Genomic DNA, 24,388 nt, shown 5'->3' on the forward strand with positions numbered 1-24,388 from the left:
TAAAACTCTTACCCAATAGGTAGATTAGTTGGTTAAGTTACCCTAACCAACCCTAGGGGTCCGTGAGGTCTTCAGCAACTGTGGTTCCATCTGTGTGCAATTCCTTCAGTTATTGTCCTCATCTGTATGACCCAAATTGGACCAACAGGACCATAGTCACGGTTCAGATGAAAAAGGGAAAACTTAGTAGAAGACAAACCGCGTGACCAAAACGTTGTACATCAATCACTGCTCACATGCTGTTGAATTTCATCACGTGGCCCCATTGTGGCAATAGAGACTGAGAAATACAGTCTCTAGTAGGTAATCACCTAAAACTTAGGGGGTACTGTTACTAGGAGAATGGAGAAAAAAAAGAAGTGTCGTAACGTCCTGTCACAGGCTGTTCCTCGGGTGATCCGAGTATATGTGCACACATTTTTTTCCCCACACATAGCACGCACTCACCATCTTTGTGTAGAACATGATCCAGTCCCACCCAACAAGTTAGTAAATCCAGATAAAAATCCATGATCTCTGATAATGTGCAGTTCTCTCCACGTGGATGTGACTTTTCCTAATTTAACTGTCATACAGCAGAATATCAGTTACTTTCTCTGCCCTATTGCCATTATTACCCACATTTCTTAAATGTAATGATACTGTCTCCTGGATGACCAGAATAAAAATTGCCATTTGAAGAAAGATAGAAAATACAGAGCACTCACAGCTCTGTGGTATGTATGTATTACAGTTCCTCAAGTAAGAAACAAAGATTGCTTACTCTTGGATAAAGAGAAATTTTTGGTTAACTCAGCTGCTTGCTCCTGGTAGTATTCTGTGGGAGGAACCCTTCTGTCTATAACCGTCTCTGCCACATCTGAAGAAGGATGTGCCTGGGGCTAAACAGCTTTCCTGTCTTGTTTACGCAGCAGGTTTAGAGCCCCAAAATCACTTTTCAGCTTCACAACAGTGACCACATTTGTGCAGACTGGGCTTGTGATTTCCTTGGTAACAAAAACAACCTCAAAAACAACATAGAATTGTTTTTTACTCACTTTATTCCTGTGAGTTTCTTGTACACACAATCCCAGTTCTAAGGTTTAGTCTGGAAATTGTTCTTAAGTCCAACATCTTTTATGTATTTATGGGGTTCTGAATTTAGCCCTTCCTCCTGTGTCTCATTTTAAAGGTGGCTTATTTGAAACATTGCTGAAAACAGAAAACTTGATGTTACTCCTGATTTAGTCGTCCATCTGTACCAAAGGCCAAGGCCGCCAGCCACCTACCAGAGTTAGGTACCTGCGTTGCATTGTGAAATTTTGCTTTTGGAAATGGGTGCCTGCCCAGAGAGTCTACTTGTCAGACCTCCTCTGTATCTATGCGGCACCAGCAGTACATGAGTGAAAGTCACAGCCTGAAATTGTGACTTGAGCATGCCTTCTCCATGGTTCCTAAGTGACTTGGAAACCAAGTGCTCAAGAAGGCAAAAGCATCCCCAGCTATAGGTCATTGAATACCATCTTGAAGTGGAATCTCTGCCTCTGAGGCTAGTAATATTTTACTTAGACTGTTACGTGAGTGGAAATAAACTGTGCCGATAAGCAGAAGATTTGAAATGTTCATTAAGTTATTTTGTGTTACCGTAACTGAGAGAGAATCCTTTTTCCATATTTTGGGTATTTCCTAGATTATAAGTTTTACTGGAGAGCAGAGCACATCTCATAACTCAGAATCTGGAAAGGCCAGCTATTTGCCTTTCTAGATTCTCTGGCATCTCTGTGTGCGTCAGTAACCCTCACTCTGCTAATGAGACTCATCCTGGATTTTGATGTGAGAGCCATGATATGAATTAGGGAATGTGGAGATTCCTTCTAAGACAGTAGTATTTGGGCAGCAACATTCAGATTCTTGGAAATTTTGTGAGCTACACAGCTCCCTCTTGCTGAATTAATTCTGGCTTAAAAACAGTCCAAATTTGTTATCATAGTTTACAAGTTAGAGCCATTGCGAGTAATCCATAAAAGGTGATTAAGGCAAGCTTAAAATAATGATCCACATAATACCAACTAGATCCGGCCAGTAGGACCAGGGTGGGTTTAAAGGTATTTTTGAGTATGTGAAGTTTACTTTTTTCATTTCATGTGATCGAAAATGTGACATCTGTTAGAATTGGAAAAATGCATCTGAACTTGTTAATTGGAAATCCAATTAGCTATCATTTGAAATGGTGTATCTACCAAGAGAATTAGCCCTCAATTCATCATTATGGGCTATATTATTTCCTAGCAGCTGAAATGAAAAACCACACTCTCATATTATTTTTGGAGTGTATTAACTAGAAACTGGCTCTACTTTCTCAGGAATATTTCTCTAAGACTTATTTCAGTATTCTGAGTAATTGTATGCTTAAATACCTTTTAAAATCAGTGATTCAGTAACCAGCATGGCACACTCTAAATATCATGTGAAATGGAATTGTAGTCTAGTAGATTTGTCAAAGACATCCCCTAGTTCATTTTTGATTGGAGAAAACATTCTCATAAGTGGCTATTAACACCATTAATGATGACATTCAGGAAAATGTCCCCTTTTTGGACTCGACTCCTTTCTCCTGTCTTCCCAAAATTTTAGTGGAAAGCAAGAGAGACATCTAAAATGAATACCATTGTGCTTTTTACAGGGACTTTAGAAGCTCCAATTTCCTCTCAAAACAGGTGGCTTTCATTATGCATCATTAAGAAACTGATTATTTCCGGGAATTTCAGTATATGGTTATTATCCTTTTTACTATTTGACCTTCCATAATTCTAAGCCTCTATAAGTAATGTACCACTTAAATGCCACAATGGATTTTACCACGAATTAATTAGTAATATCACAGAACAAAGCACGATGTTTAATTTTACCATAATATAAATATCCTAATTTGGTATAATAAAGGGTTATTTCCTAATAGTAAATATCTCAGAAGACTTATAAGAGAATACTATTAATATTTTTAAATATAGACCATATTAAAATGTAATGGGCTGGCTCATACTGTAAATTGCAAACCTTTTATCTGTCTTTAAAGAAAAATCTCAATTTTATGGAGCATTGTACTACATATCACAGTTAATTTCAATTAGCAGTTACAGTGAAAGCAGAAATTCTAGATGTCATCGGCAAAGAATTCAGAAGTCGAAGTTATACCTGACTTTCAAATACCGTTTCATTAAGTCACTTATCAAATTCATTATTTAACCACTTCCAACTCATGGTGGTTGTTGTGGCCTTTTCTCCCTTCTGTTTTCTCACCCAATCATTTGCAACAGGCAGAATCCAATCAGGAGAGAGAAAACAGTATTTTGAATGGGAAAGTTAGTTGTTTTTTTTTTTTTTTAATTAATTAATTTATTTTTTTAAGAATTGTTACTTATAACAGGGATTGGAGTCATAGGGGATTAGCTAGAAGTAGAGATTACTCTGAATAATACAGGAATACCAGGTATAGTATTACTTAATGTAATATGTAAGAACAGCTACCCCTAGATTTGGGATAGAAAGTCCAAGGAAGCAACCTCAGTCTCGGGTGCCTCTGGACCGAGATCCAGATCTTCTTAGGGAAGACATAGTCACTACCTACCAAATGACCGAAAAGTTGCTACAGTGTCACGCTGGAATGGTTTGCTGATAATTCACCCTGTATGGTTCTAAATGTGTCATCGAAGGCACTCCATTACAGAAATCGTCAGGGGGTGCTGCTGGCCACTTGTTTGCTGGAGAACATGCAGGAGCCAGAAATCAGGAGAGCTTCATAGGTCCCAAGAGCCTTTGAGGAAACAAATCAGCAGCAGGAAGCAAAATCCCCTTTCTCATTGAGTGTCTCTCTTTCATCTTCTGCTGACAAGCTTAAAATTGAGTTCATTGATAAAAGAAAAATATTTAAAGAGCCCAGATCCGGTTTTATAGAGTAAGATAAATGGGTGAATTTAAATCTGAGAGGCAATAAATGTATAACCAGCACAGCATTGTACTGAAAGGATATCATTCATTTAAATTTGTAGTTACCACGATGACCCTCAGCTTGGGGAGTCACATATTATAGAGGAATACTTGAAAATGAACTGGCATGTCTCCCAGCATGCTTATTGCTTTATTCCAGTGCTACCACAAAAAGAAAAACAAAGTGAAATGTGATCTCAGTGGCTTTAAGTTTTTGCAAGTGCAGATTGCAGGAATGAAAGTAAACTTATCATTTCAGTTGCATTGACTACATTGTAAATGGTTGTTAGAGTAGTGCTATATTTATTTTTTTTTTAATTTTTTTTCAACGTTTATTTATTTTTGGGACAGAGAGAGACAGACCATGAACGGGGGAGGGGCAGAGAGAGAGGGAGACACAGAATCGGAAACAGGCTCCAGGCTCTGAGCCATCAGCCCAGAGCCCGACGCGGGGCTCGAACTCACGGACCGCGAGATCGTGACCTGGCTGAAGTCCGACGCTTAACCGACTGAGCCACCCAGGCGCCCCTGTAGTGCTATATTTAAACTGATTGATAGAAGTCATTTTCTAATATAGTCGCCCAGGAGAAAGAACTTTCTTAGTCAAGGAGAGACTCAGAAGTATGTTTTTTTGTTTTTTTGTTTGTCTTGTTTTGTTTTTTTTGACATATCCTGATTGGCCGTATTATCTTGTTTGGCTAATAAACCGGATTCACAGTCAAGTTTGTCATAATTTCCATAGTTTTAAATAAAGATGAGGGCAAAATAGATTCGAGGGCATAGTCATGTACAATAGAAATTTTCATAAGAGTCATGTGTTCAAGGAGAGGACCTCTTCAGCGTAAAATTGTCATCTGATTTATTAGCGTTTATTATTCTCCATTAGGTCTAAGTTGTGTGTGTGTGTAAAGCATTTAAGTTTAATTAAAGTACAGACTTAGAGTAAGTGTAAATTAATTATAGGTAAAAAATCAATGCAGTTAGACAATGTTTCTTTTTCTTCTGACAGCTGCAAAATGGTAAAGTCCCCGAAACTAGCAGAAGATTCTTGAATTTTACCTGAATCAATCAAATAAATTTAAGGAAAATAGTTTTTCATGGATTTATTTTAATTCTCATTTAACCTTTTAATTATAATCTCAAACATTCTGGCCATTATCAAATATGTGAGTAATAAGGTTAAAAATTTATGCTCTTGGGGTGCCTGGGTGGCTCAGTTGGTTAAGTGTCTGACTTCAATCCAGGTCATGATCTTGTGAGTTTGAACTCCGTGTTGGGCTTTGTGCTGACAGCTTAGAGCTTGGAACCTTCAGATTTTGTGTCTCCCCCTATCTCTGCCTCTGTCCCGCTCATGTTTACTCACTCTCTCTCTCTCTATCTCTCTCTCAAAAATAAAATAAACATCAAAAATATATTTAAAAAATTATGCTATTATATAAATAACAATCCAGGAAAAACAACTATCTTTTATAGATCAAGATAGTATAGCATTGAATGAAAATATAAAGATCAAATAATTGGAAGTACAGTTCCATCTGTGGCAAGTAATTTTTCTTTTAAGGTAAATTTTTGTGTTAAGAGGAGAAATAAAATGTATAACCTCTGGACACATGGTAAACATGTAAGTTACATCCAGGAAATCCCTTTGTCTACAAGTTATTTATGAAATAATGTGAAAAAGGAAAATTGACATGTTAACTTTAATATTGCTGTGTTGTTTTCCATTTTAAAAAAGATTAAGGGCATAAGGATTGTATCTCATTTTAACATTGCTCATAACATTTAAGAGTGGACAGTGTGAAAGGTGTTTTGCGACTTTTCAAAATATCTTTTAGATGATAGCTAATATTTTGATTTAATTTTTCTATTTTTAATTTAATTTCTCTCTTTTAGCTTCTCCATGGGTTGATAACAGTAGAACTCCAAACAAGATTGATCTTTATGATGTACGCAGAAGACCATGGTAAGGATTTTTAGGTAGTCATGGAAAGATGACCTAGACAAAAGAAGGTTACACTTGTTGCATGTGAAAAAGTTGAATCTTTCCATTTTAAAATGAATGAATATTGTCTAATTGTTTTACAGAGCTCTGGTGTATTTTTTTTTCTCTTCTAATAAGTAAATACAGTGAAAGCTCAATGAAGATGAGTTCAAATGAGCAACAATAATGAAAAGTGTTTAAATGATTTCAAATGGACTAGTTTTAAGTTTTACATTCAATGTCGTCTCTAAATCTCTTTTAGCTGGTGGGGATTTTCTATTGAAAAGCACTCAGCTTACTTGGAGTAGAGCTCTAACGAAGTATCTAGATAGAGTAGAAGGTAGATTGCCTCTGGCAGTGAACTAATGAGAACTGGTCCCAAGGTAAAAGCTGCCCCTAGTTATGGTCACATAGCTTAGGTTTCATTTTCACAAAAGGAAGCCTTTTTTGTTCCTCACTAAAGCAACTCATTCTCCTAACGTGTATCTCAAAAAATACCCAATAACGCATAATTGCATTCCCTGGGAAACAACTATTAAACTTGTGCATTTTATTTCTATTTTTTAGAGGTGTTATTTAATGTGTGGACATATCTTTTTTTGTGAGTTCACATTTTATACAATATATTGCATTGTAATCTACTCTTTCATATCAATACCTATAAGTGCTTACACATAAGAGACATGCTTAACATTGTTAAAAATCCTCTATTATTGGTTATTTAGATTATTGCTAACTTCTTTCTAGCATTTAAACAAATTCCAAGATGCACAATGGTTGATTCAAAGAAATTCATTTAAGACTTTTAAAATGTCCTGTTAAACATCCCAGTAGCAATTTACATGAAGGCCTACCATTTGTAATAGTACCAGATATTATCATTAATCCATATAATATTCCTGTTAATATTTCTCCAGGTGTGGTGGCTGTGGATCTATGGGTTGTTGAAGGGAAGCCGAGACTATGACATCACATAGAGTGGGTTCAGCAACATGTTGTTTTGTGGGGAGACTTAGAAGCAAGGTGCCAACCTGAAAAGGCAGACAATATCCTGTTTTCTCATCTTCCCATGAGAAGCATGCCAGGACTGTTTAAAATGCTAGACATGAATTAGATTTGCCTTTCTTTGGAATATCCTGGCAGACCTGCTCCCTTTACCTTCTTGCAGAGAAACAGACTGGAGTACATGTTATAAACTGTTTCATGAACACATAGTCTTGAATATTGGATGTTCTCTGAAAACGAATTGGCAGGTTTTTCAGCAGATTTCTGAGAAGTTACATTTAGTCATGGGCATAGAGGCCTTAGAGGTAACTAAAAAGTTGAGTTCAGGTTCAGCTGTTCCTATTTGGTAAGTCAGGTCCCCTTCTCCCTCCTCATCATTCTGGGGCCAGACAGCATAATCTTTGGACATCATCTGCTTGCAGTTAAGTTAATTCCTCTGCAGTCACTGAACTCTTTGAATAGATCTCTCCTAGACTTGCTTTAATATGCAGACGTTGTGAATTTGTAGGGCTCAGGTTCATTGTGAGAATCAGCATTTTGAACTAGCTCTCCAGGTGATTCTTAGACACTGTAAAATTTGAGAGCCACCACTTGAAATTCTTGGTAATGGTATTATATGTTACTCTGTCTTGAATTACTTTGTATTTATTTTCTGTTGATAGTTGCTTCTTTTGTATTCCTAGAACACTTAGCTATTTCTGTGTTTATTTTTTGCATTGAAAATAAGATGTAACCTTATTCCTTAGAGTGAGTTTTCAAACTCATGGCCAACAAAATGGAATTTAGGAGGCATAGATAGAGGTTTTTCACATCCAAGAGTTTATTTATTTTGTTTCTGATATTAGAACGCATCACTTTATCTTTTGTTCTGTCTGTAAAACATACTTTAAATATTATGCTTCTGACATCTCTATTATGTTAAATATAGCTTTTATGAAGTCGACATTGTAGAATTGTGAAAGGAAGCACATTGTCTACTCAGATAGAATGGAAGTAGGGCCTTGCTTGGAAACCAGCACAACTAAGAAATCAGTAAATATCAAATCAAAGCATATTAATATTTAATATTTTTCAAGAGAAGAAAATATTCCTATGGTATTTGTTTCAGGTACATCCAAGGAGCTGCATCACCTAAAGACATGCTTATTCTGGTTGATGTGTGAGTAGTGAAACATTTTATATTTATATACTGAAAATATAGGGAGGATCTGTAGATAACAGTAGCATGTTGGTACTGAGAAATGGGTTGGGTCAAAAAAATGATGAAGAACAATTAGGATGACTTTTATATCCAGACAAAGAAGCCACATTAAGACAGTAACAAAATAAATATTCTCCTATTGAAAATAGGGAGCATCTATATTGGAATTGAAAATTATGGCATAGTCCTCAAGCCTGAGCTTTTTGAAAAATTATTCATTTTCTTCCAAGTTTTTGCGTTGTATCTTAAAAAGTTTTAAAGTATGTGGTTGCTAAAACTTAGCAGTTCCTGCTACACATACACACACACACACACACACACACACACACACACACACAAAATAGAACCATTTAGTTGACACTTAGTCATTAATAATTCAAATAACTTGTAGGGATTTGGACACAAAATAGATAAATATTAAATGTATTAAGCACCAATACTGTGACTTTTTCAAGGGGAATGCTGATATACAGGAAAGAATTCCAGGAGTGTTTATTTTTTATTTATTTTTTTTTTTAAATTTTTTTTTTCAACGTTTATTTATTTTTGGGACAGAGAGAGACACAGATGAATGGGGGAGGGGCAGAGAGAGGGAGACACAGAATCGGAAACAGGCTCCAGGCTCTGAGCCATCAGCCCAGAGCCCGACGTGGGGCTCGAACCCACGGACCGCGAGATCGTGACGTGGCTGAAGTCGGACGCTTAACCGACTGCGCCACCCAGGCGCCCCTCCAGGAGTGTTTATATTGATCATTTTATTTATTTTTTTCACTGCTTCAAGTTAAGGGCTTTGTGTGTGTAATCTTCTAATAAGATTTAAGATAAAATTGTGGAACGTTGAAAATTTTTATTGTTTTTAGATTTATTTATTTTGAAGTGGAGAGGGGGGAGCAGAGAAAGTGGGAGAGAGAGAACCCCAAGAGAATCCACACTGACAGCACGGAGCCTGTCACAGGGCTTGAACCCATGAACTGTGAAATTGTGGCTTGAGCGGAAACCAAGAGTTGGATGCTTAACCAACTGAGCCACTTAGGTGCCCCAAATATTTAGTTTTTAAGGGCAATGCCAAGAAATTAAAAACATGAGGTATAAAATGCTTTTTATCCTTGAGTAAAAGTTGTATCTTCTTATGTTCTTTGCCACACTGGAAAAAAAAGAATCCAAGGTTTTGTAGGCATCTAAATGCATATTACAAGCTAGTATCAACATTTTAAAACATTTTAAAAAATGATCTGAAGTAAACAAGTTAAAACCCTATCACCTATCCTGAGAAAGAGAAGGTGAAATGAATTTAGTAAATGTAACTAACATGTCAGTTCTCATTTCATTTCTTATGATATATTTAAATCAGAACTTATTTTAATTAAATTATTATGCAGTTTATATCATATGGTAATCCTGATATTCTTCCTAAGTATAAATCTAAATGCTAATTCAATATATTTTAATCTTATTGGATATATGATAATCTTCAGAAATAATTTTTCATATTAAAATCTTTAGAACCTACATGCATATCCCAAAATTAAAAATACATGTGAAGTTGAAATACCATTTTTAAGGACTATTTCAACAGACAGGTATGGAAGGTCTCCTGCATATAATGTGATAATATAGAGACAAATATGATGAAGGTGTCTCTCAAAGATACTTCAAGTGTATCAGTGAAACTAAACCCTATTCCCAAGTAACTAAAATAATTGTAGAAAGTAATAGATACAAAGTATGACACAGCACTAGAAGTCCATAGGAAAGAACACTTTGATTTAAAGTGTCAGGGAAGACTTCATTGTGGAGATAAAATTAGAATGTTTAGAGCTAAGATTTCATTAGGTAGGCATCGGAGAGGAGAGGAAAGAGAATGGAATTTCTAGTAAAACAATTGACATGAGCAAAGTGGCCTAGGTGAGAACATCTGGGGGAACTCTTTTGAGCCGATGGAAGAAAGAGAGAAAGATGGTGAAAGTTTTTGAATGCAGGGCTACGTGACTGTTGAGTAGTTACTAGTTAACTATGAGCTATTAACAGTATTAGGTAGAGGTATATTGCCAGAATTGCGTGGGGAGGAGAAGAGACTAAGCTGGATAGAGTGGCTGTTATCCAAGCTCAGGGGCTTCTGGTAAGAAGCACTTGAGGCTGAGTGGAGAGAAGATGGAGAGGAAGCCACTTCCATGGCAACTGTGAAGTGGAATGAAAAAGGAGGGTTGAAAGAGAGGAGGAAATTGGATGACTGAAATGCAGCCTGGTTGGTACCAAGAACATTAATAGGAAAAAAGTATGTCTGGGTGTAATTTGCCTTTTTGAACATAGAATCTGTAGTTTAATAAACAGCCGGAGGTCTAAAAGTGGGGAAAACCAGGGCTCTAGACATGTAGAAGTAAGAGTTAGTTGCCTAGAGATGAGTCTTACAATTAGATGAGATCACCTAGAATCATAGAATGTGTACTGACAAGAAAAATAAAAGATGAAACCCCTTCTAACTTGGATAACAGAGCTGGTAGTATGTTTTTCCTGAATAAGTAAATGTTCTATGAGTATCCCTTGTTTCCTAAAATTGTTCCTGGACGTACAATTTTTAGCATTGTAGTTAGAAACATATATGTTCTGATGCTGACGGGAAAGAAAGACAAAATTTTTTTATAATTTATTTCTACTCTATCAAAAAGGTGACTTTCATTAGTACGAATTTTTAAAGGCAAAATAATTTAAATATTATATAGGTGACCTAGAGTTAGTGCAAAAGTCTCCCTTCCTCGGAATGTCTGGTGTTGCTTAAATATGTGGTCATTAACACGCACACACCCATTTCTTTATAGGAGTGGAAGTGTTAGTGGGTTGACACTTAAATTGATCCGCACATCTGTCTCCGAAATGTTGGAAACCCTCTCAGATGACGATTTCGTGAATGTAGCTTCAGTAAGTATAAGATGACTGCATTTTTGCTGAACTAATTCTGCAATTTCTATCTTCCCCTGGTTTTAAATACTTCATAGTGTTTTATCATTGATAGGCTGAGATATTTCTGATCTATATTTTAGCACCATCTTATGAGCTGTCCTATCTTGTTACTAATTCTCCTGTATTTTCATGCCAAAGTCAAATGTCTAAGTCTTTCCCCGTGAGTGAAGTAATTGAAGTAATATGAAGAAAAAAACACTACAGTTATTCTCGTTCACTCACAGGAGCTGAAACAGGTGACATGAAATGAACCCCTGTATCCACTGATATCAATGTAACTCTAATAAGTAGTAACTTGATAGTATAATTAGATGGCAATTTTCTATCCATTTTAATACTCATTTTTCACACTGGACACATCCATAATGTATTATGCTTTTTTTAATTGAAGTAAAATTAAGATACAATGTTATATTAGTTTCAGGTATACAACGTATTGATTAAACAGCAGTGCTCATCATGATAAGTATAATCACCATCTGTCACAATGTTATTCCAATATTGTTGCCTATATTCTCTATACTCTACTTTCAATCTCTGTGAACTATTTATTTTATAATTGGAAGTTTGTACCTTTCAATCCACTTTACTTTACCCATTGCCCCCAACCACCTCCCTTTTGGCAAGTCATGTTTGTTCTTTGTATTTAAGAACAAATAAATGGTTTTTGTCTGCTTGTTCATTTGTTTTGTTTTTTAGATTCTACATATAAGTGAAATCATACAGTATTTGTTCTTTCCCATTTGACATTTCTTTTAGTATGATACCTTCTAGGTCGTCACAAATGTCAAGACTTCATTATTTTTTTTATGACTGAGTCATATTCCATTGTGTGTGTATGTGTGTGTGTGTGTGTGTGTTAACTCACGTTTTCTTTATACATTTATCTTTTGGGTTATATTCATGTCTTGGCTATTTTAATACTGCAGTAAACATAGGGGTGCATGTATCTTTTTGAATTGTGTTTTGTTTTCTTTGGGTTACCTAGTAGTAGAATTACTGGATCATATAGTATTTCTATTTTTAATTTTTTTTTTTTTTTGAGGAACGTCCATGTTGTTTTCCACAGTGGCTGCATCAATTCATATTCCTACCAATAGTGTGTGAAGGTTTCTTTTTCTCCCCATCCTAACCACCCCTTGGAATTTCTTGTCTTTTTGATGCTAGCCATTTTGACAGGTCTAAGGCAATATCTTTTTGTGGGTTTGATATGCATTCCCTGATGATTAGTAGTGTTGAGCAACTTTTCATATGTCTATTGGCCATTTCTATGTCTTTGGAAAAATATATTCAGGTCCTCTCCCCATTATTTAATTGGGTTATTTAAGTATTTTGTGGGGTTTTTTTTTTGGGGGGGGGAGTTTTGAGTTGCACAAGTTCTGTATTTTGGATATTAACTCCTTATTGGATATGTCATTTGCAAATATATTCTCCCATTCAATAGGTTGTTTTTTTCGTTTTGTTGATGGTTTCCTTTGTTGTGCAAAAGCTTTGTACTTTAATATAGTTCCAACAGTTTATTTTTGCTTTCCTTTGCCTGAGGAGATCTATCTAGAAAAATGTTGCTAAAGCCAATATCAAAGAGATTACTCCTATATTTTTTTCTAGGAGTTGTGTTATTTCAGATCTCACTTTAAGGTTTTTAATCCACTTTGAGTTTCTTTTTGTGTATGGTTAAGAAAGTGGCCCAGTTTCATTCTTTTGCTCACAGCTGTCCAGTTTTTCCAGCACCATTTGTTTAAGACTCTTTTTCCCCTTGTATATTCTTGCCTCTATTGTCGTTGATTAATTTCCCATATAAGTGTGGGTTTATTTTTGGGTTCTCTGTTTTGTTCCTTTGATCTGTGTGTCTGTTTTTGTGACAGTACCATACTGTTGTGATTACTGCAGCGTTTAGTCCATCTTGAAATCTTGGACTGTGGCATTCCTAGCTTTCTTGCTCAAGATTGCTCTGGCTATTTGGGGTCTTTTGTGGTTCCATACAAACTTTAGTGTTATTTTGTTCCAGTTTGGTGGAAAATGTCACTGGTAATATGTTATATAATAATGTATTAACAATTATGTGTGTTACATTTTCAAAGTATTATTTATTAACATGAAAACCAATGTGCTTTTTTAAAAGTGTCACTTCCCAAGAACCATATTAGAGCTTCCTACTCATAGCTAGTAGAGAGTGTTGAACTCTGAAGCAAATAAAATAGGACAAAAGGAATGTTACCACATCTCATTTTAATTAATAGAATTTAGGCAAGAAATTTCATGACTTTACTGGTGGATAGAATTTCACATTTGAAGTGGGTATATTCATAGAGACGGAACTGAGGGATTTGTGGTCAGATCATTTTGTATTGAACACAGAAGAACAGATCTGTCTCTGAAACTCCTTGGGAGGGAGAAGTTAAAGCAGCTCCTTTCACTGGATGGGCATCCCTGGGATGGGGGGGGGGGGCGGGGGGGAAGTAGTCAGGGAAGCAGGTGTAATCCCCTTGTTAACCAGAGCTCCAGGTAATTGGAGATATTTCATAGATTATATATTCCCACTAGGCAAGAACTCTGAAAACCTCTTTTTGAGACTGCTTTTCATCTGGGTCACACGTGTGTCTCCGGTGCAGTAAGGTACAACCTGGTCTTTTAGTTGCCCAGGGCTGCCGTAACTGAATACCACACCCTGGGGAGCTCACATGTATTTTCTCATGATTCTGTAGGCTGGAACTCCAAGTTCAAGGTGCTGGCAGGGTCAGTGTCTCCTGATGCGTCCTTCCTTGGCTGCCAGATGGCTGCTGTATTGCTGTTTATATAGATAGTCATCCCTGTAGATGTAGCCCCGGGTGTGTCCTCTTATTATTACATGGACAGCAGTCATAGTAGATTATGTCCTCATCCTAAGTCCCCTGCTTCCACACAGCCCACACTCCAGTGGGGAGAAACAAAGGGATGTGGTGGATTTCGGACAACGGCAAGTTCCCTGAAAGTGGGTGATGGGACCCCAAGCAGAGCGGGTGCTGCTTCTGTTGGGGCAGAAAGAACTGGGCTCTGCGAGGAGGCGAGCTTCGGGCTGAGGCCCGAGGAGGAGGCTCTCTGAAGCACTCTAAGGGAAGACCATTCTGGCCAGAGGGAACAGCCAGTGCAGAGGGCCTGAAGAGGGGAGCCCAGCTGTGCATCTGAGGGGCAGGAAGGAGCTGGTGGGATTGGAGCACGTGAGCCTGGGAGAGGCTGGAAGGTGAGGTGGGGGAGATAGGCCTGGACCCCCAGTGCCTGGAAGGGCCACAGAACAAGTTTGCGTTCTAGCACAAGCAAGGTGGATGCTACAGCCTTTGAAGGGTTTTCTTGACTCTAGTTATGACTGGTGTACAGCCAGTTACTAGTGGAGTCTTTGTTGCCACACGACTGGTGAGTGACTTAATTCTGCAATCCCATTCTGCGGATCTGCTTCTTAAAACCACTGCTAGTATCAGTTGAGATTGGGTTTCCCCACAAAGAGTCTCTGAGACAAGGATTCAACGACAAATGGTTTATTTTAGAAAATGACTCTAGGAAATGCTTAGAGAAATGTGAAAAGCCAAAGAGAAAGAGAGAGAGAGAGAGAGAGAGAGAGAGAGAACTAACAAATGATGGATTATCAAACATTACCACTCTGAGTGATACAGTTTAATCCTCTGTACAATTCTGAGAATTAGCACAGATTACATGAATCAGAGTTACCCTTCTATGGGGAAAATGTGCTGGAGTATTTATAGTTAACAATTGCTCACGAGGAACGTTAATACCCTGATGTTCCCAGGCCAACATGTACGCAGGCAGAGGGCTTGTAGAAATCTCAGCCAGTTAAATTTGGGTTGGCACGCATGGAAATATGGATGGGACACCAACAGCATCTGCCTTAGTTAGAAACTAAACAATGCTATTATTAAATATGCTTTAAAAGGATTTCTGATTAAACAGAAGAAATGGCTTTGAATGAATTTTTTTGGTGTTCAACATTTAGCTAGCAAGTAATGATTCTTTTTAAAAATTATTTTCATGTTTATTTAGAGACAGAGCATGAGCAGGGGAGGGGCAGAGAGAGAGGGAGACACAGAATCTGAAGCAGGCTCCAAGCTGTCAACACAGAGCCCGATGCAGGTCTCAAACCCATGAACCGCGAGATCATGACCTGAGCCTAAGTCGGATGCTTAACCAACTGAGCTACCCAGGCGGCCCTGAATTTTTCTTAATAAAATCACTTAGGTGGGATTGACATTGGGGTTCTTCATGCCTGACAAGTCTTAAAGATCATTGCTTTTCTTTTTTTTTTTTTTAATTTTTCTTTTTTAACGTTTATTTATTTTTGAGACAGAGAGAGACAGAGCATGAACGGGGGAGGGTCAGAGAGAGGGAGACACGGAATCTGAAACAGGCTCCAGGCTCTGAGCGGTCAGCCCAGAGCCCGACGCGGGGCTCGAACTCACGGAGTGTGAGATCGTGACCTGAGCCGAAGTCGGCCGCTTAACCGACTGAGCCACCCAAGCACCCCTGATCATTGCTTTTCTTAATAATATTATGGCTCTTAAACATGTATTGCTGTAAAGAACATTGTTAACTACTTAAAAACATAATTGTAAGATATTTCCCTGTGGCTTCTGTGAGCCTGGTCAGCAGACTTTATTGGTTCATTGACAGTTCTTGGTAAATCCTTACTTGTGTATCCTCACTTGATGTACCTTGAATTGTGTAAGCTAAATGCCTATTGGCAAATGGAATATGTTGCTTGTGGAAAGAACTGGGAGTGTGTTTGATCTGGAAATAATGTATCTCAATATGTCAAGTTAAAAATGATGAAAATACTCAGTTACATATTCACAAATAGGGAAGAGGAAGGACATTGGGAAATGCTCAACCCGTGCAAACTGTGAGGCAAATAATGCAGGAAGATATTTGAAAGATGAAACCATCATGATTTCCCACTCTACTTCCAGGGAAAATTATTACTAGTCTCAGCTGCTGTATATTGGCTTGTTTAGTGTAGATTAGTTAGTTAAATTTACTTTCCTTCTTTGTGGCCCTGATTTGCCATAGAGATATTTTTGTCAACTCTGAATTTTTTTTACTAACTATATAATTTTGCTTAATTTTATTATTTCAGAAAAATCATGAGTACATTTTCATGATTGAAAAGTCACTGAATGTTTTTAAGTGAGCTTATTATTCCCACCATAGATGTGCCCTTCAGAAAATCAGTATGAACAAGATCTAAGGTAGATATGTGTTCATTGTTGATCTTATTTATGTATTAACCTTCAAGTAATCACAAGTCATGAGGTGGTTTTTTAAACACTGCTTATGTGGCAGGAACTGTTCTATGTGTTTTCCATAACTCATTCAGTCTTCACAACTGCCTTGTGAGGTCGATACTGTTACCATCCTTAAGTTTATAGATAAAGAATCAGAGTTCTAGTAACTTTTCTAAGGGAGAAGGCAGGATTGGAGCACAGCCATCTTCACTTATGAGTCTTGAGGAGAATATAAAATATATTTACTAATTTTTTGTGAAATCTGACATATTTATTTTATTTTTTAATATAATGTATTGTCGAAGTGGCTAATACACAGTGTGTAAAGTGTGCTCTTGGTTTTTGGGGTAGATTCTTGTGGTTCTTCGCTTGCATACCACACCCAGTGCTCATCCCAACAGGTGCCCTCCTCAATGCCCATCACCCATTTTGCCCTCTCCCTCACCCCCCCTTCCAAAATCTATAAAGGACTTAGCAAACTCAACACCTGAAATCTGATATACTTAAATAAAACTCCAAAATATTGGAATTGTTAGAAATTCTAAGATAGAAATATTATTAGATTGTAAAAGCAAAGAGAAAACCCTTTTAAATCTGAATGTATTTTTAAAGAAGACTGTTATTTATGTTTTGGTGGAGAAGTTCTTTCAGTAAAGTTTTCCGTATTTTGGCTTGAAAAAGCACATATGAATTAGATTAACCTTATAATTGCAAATGAATACTTAAACACTATGTCTGGGTTATACATTCGGCCTAGGTAGTATTATTTTTTATATATTTATTTACCTTCTTTATCATGTGTCTTGCTCCTATGCTCTTATTCATGTTTATATAATACTTAACATCAACCACATTAACTTCATAATTTCAAAAATTCATCAGTTTTATTGGTTAGCGTGCTATATTGGGGCTATAAAATGCCTGAAATGGATACATTTATTTTTTTTTAATTTTTTTTTAACATTTATTTATTTTTGAGACAGAGAGAGACAGAGCATGAATGGGGGAGGGTCAGAGAGAGAGGGAGACACAGAATCTGATACAGGCTCCAGGCTCTGAGCGGTCAGCACAGAGCCCGACGCGGGGCTCGAACTCATGGACCGCGAGATCATGACCTGGGCCGAAGTTGGACGCTTAACCAACTGAGCCACCCAGGCGCCCCTGAAATGGATACATTTAAAGATAATTGATTATGATGCAACATTTTGGTAAGAGAAAAGCAAAGTTATGTTTTGTCCTTAACCAGGCCTTTCTCATTAAATAAAAAATTAATAATTTAATGATATGGCAATTCTAAGGAGAAAGCTCTTCAACATCTAATATGCCGGTGTGTGTGTATGTGTGTGTGTTCACATGTGCATATACAGGTGTGCATGTATTTTCTTTCTTTTTTCTCTGAAACTGAATGTCTAGGAAAGAAACAATGTCACTTTTAGTGTTATAACTTCAGGGAGGCATTATAATAAGGTGCTGAGAAAACCTGGTAGTGATTGTGCAGTAAATTTTGACAATAATTTTTCCACAACCCTCACGCAGTTTTCTTCATCCTCATACCAAAGATCACGTGAGTCATCCAGAGTGTTAGGATGCAATCGATAGGAACACTTGACAAAATTACTTAGACCCACCGTACAGAAAAACAGCCTCTCATTTTTAGGTTTATATTTCTAAGTCTCTTATTATTTTGTAAAGAACAGTAATTGTTATGCTCAAGTCATGTAATGCACGTGTAAGATGTCAGAACTACATACCAAATGTCATGTCCTAGGGAGTTCTTTGTTATCTCCAGGGCGATTCTGTTGTCTCCAGGGCATTGTTGGTTGCAGAAAGGAAGCCTGCTGTTGGGCAAAGCTTATGCAAGCATCACACGACTGTTTTCCTACTAATCTGGTTACATGCTTTGATGGAAGAAAGTGGTAGATGATAGGAGCAACAATTCAATCACAGCATGTTCTGATTTACAGACATCATTTCAACTGTTGACACAATGAGTGGAGTTTGTTTATGAAACTGAGGGAGTTTGACATTTCAAGAGTAAAATACTGCAAGCCAGTGGAAGATGACAAGGAAATGTGTGCTGATTATGAACAGTGTGTGGAAAGTTAACAACGGAAGAAAATGGCCATGCGTTTCAATAAGATCACATCTTGTTGCTTAAGAATTAGATGCAAATGTTCTGGTGACATTAAGCATTTTTCAGTCCCTTTTTTTCTTGGAAGTTTTTCTAATATGTGATCATTATAAAGTGCAGTCTTTGGGGGGGCCTGTGTGGCTCAGTAGATTAAGCGTCTGACTTCAGCTCAGGTTCGTGAGTTCAAGCCCTGTGTCAGGCTCTGTGCTGACAATTGAGAGCCTGGAGTTTGCTTTGGATTCTGTGTCTGCCTCTCTCTCTCTGCCCCTTGTCCATTCATGCTCTGTCACTCTCTCTTTCAAAAATAATTAAATATTTAAAAAAAAATTAAAAAGCGTAGCCTTTAATACTCATGAGAAAGAAATAATCAAAATACGCTTCCTTATAGTATCGCTCATATTAGTTGAAGTAAGCTCTGCGCTTTGTCTGGATAGTAGGCACTAAACAGCGATTCTGGAAATGACAGTGTCTAAATGCAAGTGCAGAATGAGGACTAAGGAGCCACAGTCATCATAGCAGGAGGCTGGACAGGGATGATCACAGCGTCATGCTGGTGGCATTAGTAAGACTCTCTGGTTAAGTGATCTGCTTCCCACTCTCCACAGACGACTCTACCTCTTAGATGGCGCTGGTAGAATTGTATAGAAACGATGTACCACCTTTGAGGCTGACTCATTAGCTTGCAAACAGGATAAAATTTCAGGTACTTCCCAGTTTTTGACTTGACAGTCTAACACCAACTAATGTCACACTGGAGGTTTGTTTAAATACGAGATTGCACTGTATCTTCAAGAAAGACATGGCTTGGATTGTTCCTTTTCTCCTGTGTTTTAAATTTGAGTTTTCCTTCTAAAATATGCCTTGTGTGTTCCTAGATAAGGGCATGGTTTTCGTAGTTTAGAACTTTGCTACTCTGCCTGTAATAATGAGCCCATTCGTAAGTTGTTGCACTACTTAAATTTAAAAGTGAGTTTTTTCATCCTTACAAAACAGAACCTCTTTTTGCCAGAGCACAAATAAAGTGACAGATAATTGGTGTGCCAGTGCATTTTTGTGAGCCATGAAGTCTAGGACAGAAATTTCATTTCATGTCTTATAAAATAGTCATCATCTAGATTTCAAGACATTTTTATGTCGATCCAGCTCTCTTTTATGTCAGTGACCAAGAATTCTGTAGCTTTATATCCTTGCCACGTAAGGAGGGGCCCATGACTGAAAAGCAGAGCAGCCCCTGACAGCTGGTTAGAAATGCGGACTCTCAGGCACCACACTTCAGGGTCAGAATCTTCATTTAGCAAAGCCTGTCCGGTGAGTCCTAGGCCATGAGGAAATCAGGAAGTCAAGGTACTGGAGGGAGGTACATTTAGCAAAGTCCAACAGGCATCTATCTGGAGCTTGTTGTAACTTACAATGCTTATTGCTGATTTAGATTTTAAGATCTTGGTTAATTCACAGCATTATTAGTAGTATGGATGTTTATGAATATTTTTATACTGTAGCCATTTGCTTTATGGAGGGGAGTATTAAGACAGGATGAGTAGAGTTAGATTTATTAAAAGAACCCTAGTTCTCTCTTTTTATATGCTTTTTTTTTTTAAGGTAAAGATGGGTGCTTTATAAACTTAACTCTATTTAAAAGATACATAAACAAATTATGGAAGACTCTATTTGAGAAGACTATCAAATAAAGGACAAATTTAGAGTTTATAATAACAGGGTACATAATCAAGGTTATTTAGTTTAAAAAAAAAAAGATTGCCAGAGGATAAATTAATTGCTTTGCATGTATAAGGAAAGTTTATAAGAAGGTGTTGACAAGCATTATAAATATTTTTTCCATTAATTACATGGTGCACTAAAGGCAGTTTTTGGTACTTAGAAATTAGTTTCATTTGCAGTTTTAGAAATGACAATATGATACTTAAGGTGAGGCTGAAGGAGAACTTTTCTTTTGAACTAATTTATTGTTTTTAATAATATAAAAGTTACAACTTATTTTCTGGGACTTGAAAGACTAGGAAAAGAGTCCATGTGCCATAGGCATGTCAGGACTTGGTAAGATTATTCAGAATCCAAGTATTCATTTAATCATGACAATAGGTCAAGAGAGTGACTGAGCTGACCTGAGCTGTAACTTTAGCCAAATTGCTCACAGTTATTTAAGCTCTCATATTTGTTCCTAATTACTTAGTAGGCATAAATTCAGCAGAAATCAAAATATAAATTGATATTACATTACAGTACTGACTTGTAGAATGCATCGACTTGTAGAATGCTATTCTGCGAATAGCAGAATCCCCTTTCAGCACATTGCTAAGGTTCTAGAAAACATTTTGAGAATCTTGATGTCTATGGTAGAACTTGAAAACATGAACTAGACATGAAAGTCTTTTTGTCGTTTGTTCCATTGAAAAGGACTTGGGCATAAAGTGACTGTTTGCATGTTAAATTCTCTTATAAATATCAAATATTAGCATTTGCCTTTTTCCATAATTAATTTCTCTTTCTAACATTTTGTCCAATGATTATACACTTTGAAAATGTAGTATTCCAAAATTTTTTTCATTCCTCATGTTCTCTCTCCTTTTTAACCTGATGCTCTGTTGATAGGTATCTTCTTTATTTAATTTTTTTCATTAGTTTATACCCTAATCATGCTCAAGTTTTTCAAATATTTGTTATATTGAAATATATTTTAAAATATATGTATATTTATATGTTTGATTTCAGTGGAACAGAGTTAGGTTGGATATAATTTCTTCAAGTCATGCTGGTAACTATTTGTTGGTTCCAAGTGCTGTTTCCTGTTTAAAAGAACTTGGTGGTGATGTTACTAACCTTACTTTAAAAAAATAGATCTCTTCTTTCTGTTAAGTGCATATCTTATTGGTATGCACAGATTAGAAATTGCTTCTGATTTACCCTGAGTCTTCATGCTTCTGAGTCTAGATAGATGCGTGCTTCTTTTCATTCAAGTGCTTCCATAATAGAGTGGACCTCCTTGACTACCAAATCTCCAATGTCATTCCAGTTTTGGTTATGCTATCTCTTTAATCATTGTCAGTCACTTGACTTCACTTTCTTTTTCTTCGTAGTAATTTTTCTCCACCTGATACTTTATATATATATGTTTGTTGTTTATTTTCTATACCCCTGCACTCCCACCTCCCCACCAATGGATGTTTTTTTTTTTTTTTTTTTTTTGACTATAGAGACACTGTCTGTTTTACTGAAATGTTACTGTATATAGAAAAATGCAGAGGCGCCTGGGTGGCTCAGTTGGTTGAGTGTCCGATTTCAGCTCAGGTCATGAGCTCACAGCTCGTGAGTTCAAGCCCCATGTCGGCCTCTGTGCTGACAGCTTGGAGCCTGGAGCCTGCTTCGGATTCTGTGTCTCCTTCTCTCTCTGCCCTTAACCCACTCGCATTCTGTCTCTGTCTCTCTCAAAAATAAGCATTAAAAATTTTTTTTTGAAAAAGAAAAAAATGCAAGGCGCATAGTGGTGCTTTTTCAATTGAGTCTATTTCTTGGTTAGTCATAACAGTGGAGGGGGGAGTCTTACATAGTTGTCAGAATTTTATAATAAATTTCAATCACTGATTAAATATGTTTGTGTTCTTAAATGATTAGAGTCATCCTTACTTATTTTATCTGACTCTAGCATCTCTTCTCCGTAAATACTTTAGATATGTATATCATTCTCTGAGTTTTTCAGGCAAATCCAGCCAAACTCACAATTGATCTTTTTTTCAACTGGGAAAGATGTTCCAAGTAATCAGCTTCAGGTACCATACAAACATTTAGCATATTGGTCAACTCTGCATCATAATATTGGTAAAGAGGAAAAAAATCAGAGTAGATATGATCATTTTGTCATTTCATTAAAGTTTCATCCTTGGGAGCTGGCTTTCAAATTTCCACAGGGCTATGAAAAAAACTTGTGATAGAAATACTACTGATATGCTTGTTACATCTTAAGACTGATAATGAGAAAGTTGCCCATATTTCTAGCTGGACAAGTGCTGTGGAATCAGGATTGCACAGTGGTTGACAAAATGATGGTTGAGAAAGAAAACATTAATATCAAGTAGAGATGAGCCAGGGAGCTAAATACAAATACTCTCAATTTTTTGAAACTCCAAATGCATATAACTAGAGCTGTTTAAGAGTTTTCTATATGATAATATGAATAGAATATATTAAAAATGATACTGGGGCTTATTCAGAAATTCACTCAACATTTCAACAAAAAGTCAACAGACTGAATTTTCAGCACATCGTGATTCATGTTAATTGAAATATTTGTTTAAAAGTAAAAATGCTTATCAAAAGTTTAGATGGCCCATGTTTTATAATTATAGGCAAACATAAATTTTGTGTCAATAATGTTGTCAGTATCTTCACTATTTTATTGATGTGACTTTCTTTTGACATTTACAGAATTCATTACTCCTTTTATTAATTCTTTTAATAGTTAAAACGATCTTATCTAAATGATAAGATTTTAGAAATTGTGGGCCTTTCCAGTTGATGTGCTAAAGCTCCCCCCTCCAAAAAGAAGCAATTTATAGCTCCAAGGAGATAATTGAAACAGCTGTCTGTGGACATTGATACTTTCTAGAGGCAGGACTTGGGTTAGACCTGACTTTCTTAAGTTGGATTGAAAAGTAGAACTTTTTTTAATCAATTTTTTTTATCCAATAGGCCAAGGAAACCATAAACCAGCAGCCAGTGTTGGGCAACAACCATGTCATTTTGAGGACTAGAGTGTTCAAGTCCCATAGTGCTATTAACAAAGATATTTATAGCATCTCTAACTTGCAGGGGTGACCACCCCTTCTGGTTTTCCCTGGACAGGGATTAATAATAGAAATTAGAATCCTATTCACGATGTTTGCAAAAATCATGAATTACCTAGAAATACTTTTAATAATATATGTTGGATCTGCATTGTAGAAAAGAGAAAAGAATATGAGGTATAAGTAGAAGAGTTGAAATGAATATACAGAAATGAATGTGGAATAATAACTTCTTGAAATGAAAAGGTGACTCATGTGAAGATGTCAGTTTGTCCAGAATTTATTGGTAAATGCACTTTTAATTGTATTTAAAAAAAAAAAAAGGTTCCAAAGTTCAACCGGAAGTGTGGGAAAAGTAGCATGACAGGATATGGCAGCTTACTTTTGTTGGTATCAGTTGGAAATGATGAGACACCATAGAGAAAAGTGTGTCAGATTGTTTGGGTTTGAAGTAGGGCTCTGACTCTTGGTTGCTGTGTGATTTGGGGCACTTTGCTTAACACTGTCAGACTCATTTCGTCAATTGTATAATGGAAACTATTAAAAGTAAAACCAATGTTCACTTTGGCAGCACATATATTAAAATTGGAACAATAAAGAGAAGACTAGCATGGCCCCTGCACAAACATGACGCGTAAATTCGTGAAGCATTGCGTATTTTTAAATCTTAAAAACTAAAACTAAAACCGTAAGCTTGGTGAAGATTAAATGAATCAATGCATGTAAAGTGTTTAGCCTGGCACTGTTGTGATTCTCAATATATGTTAGCTGATATTTTTATTATTAGTAGTAGTAGTAGTAAGAAGTCAGTGAAATAATAGAAATAGTAAAGGAATAAAAAATTTTCTAGAAATATATTCTAAATCTTTGTTTATTATAAATAAAAATAAGACAACTCACAAGATTATATGAAAATTAATATATGAGAAAAAGTTTTACATCATTAGCCATCAAGTAATTAAAAGATTGAAATAATCTTTGTACTTAGGATTTAGCAAATAAAAATGTTACGTGTTCATGAAAGTGGAGTGAGACTGTTACAAATATATTATAAATTGGCACACAATTTCTGGAAGT

General features: G+C 36.5%; 1 protein-coding gene, 1 long non-coding RNA gene and 1 other non-coding gene across 11 annotated transcripts in view; 2 read left to right on the forward strand and 1 right to left on the reverse strand.

The window, feature by feature from the left end:
* CACNA2D1 (calcium voltage-gated channel auxiliary subunit alpha2delta 1) overlaps positions 1–24,388 on the forward strand; it is a 495,580-nt gene that overhangs the window by 368,594 nt on the left and 102,598 nt on the right. For all 9 annotated transcript variants that reach the window (XM_040472796.1, XM_040472797.1, XM_040472798.1 and 6 more), the window contains 3 exons: positions 5,860–5,929; positions 8,061–8,111; positions 10,970–11,069. In XM_040472796.1, coding sequence (XP_040328730.1) covers positions 5,860–5,929; positions 8,061–8,111; positions 10,970–11,069 — 221 coding nt within the window. The remainder of the gene's footprint in view (positions 1–5,859; positions 5,930–8,060; positions 8,112–10,969; positions 11,070–24,388) is intronic.
* LOC121028795 (uncharacterized) lies at positions 13,321–14,445 on the reverse strand. Its single transcript, XR_005789437.1, has 2 exons — positions 13,793–14,445; positions 13,321–13,541 (listed from the first exon to the last, which is right to left on the reverse strand). It is a non-coding gene; the product is annotated as an uncharacterized LOC121028795 (long non-coding RNA).
* LOC121029054 (U6 spliceosomal RNA) lies at positions 23,869–23,973 on the forward strand. Its single transcript, XR_005789561.1, has one exon. It is a non-coding gene; the product is annotated as a U6 spliceosomal RNA (small nuclear RNA).

This window comes from Herpailurus yagouaroundi, unplaced genomic scaffold (assembly GCF_014898765.1).
Source record: "Herpailurus yagouaroundi ecotype Mexico unplaced genomic scaffold, PumYag 100, whole genome shotgun sequence".
Lineage (NCBI taxonomy): Eukaryota > Metazoa > Chordata > Mammalia > Carnivora > Felidae > Herpailurus > Herpailurus yagouaroundi.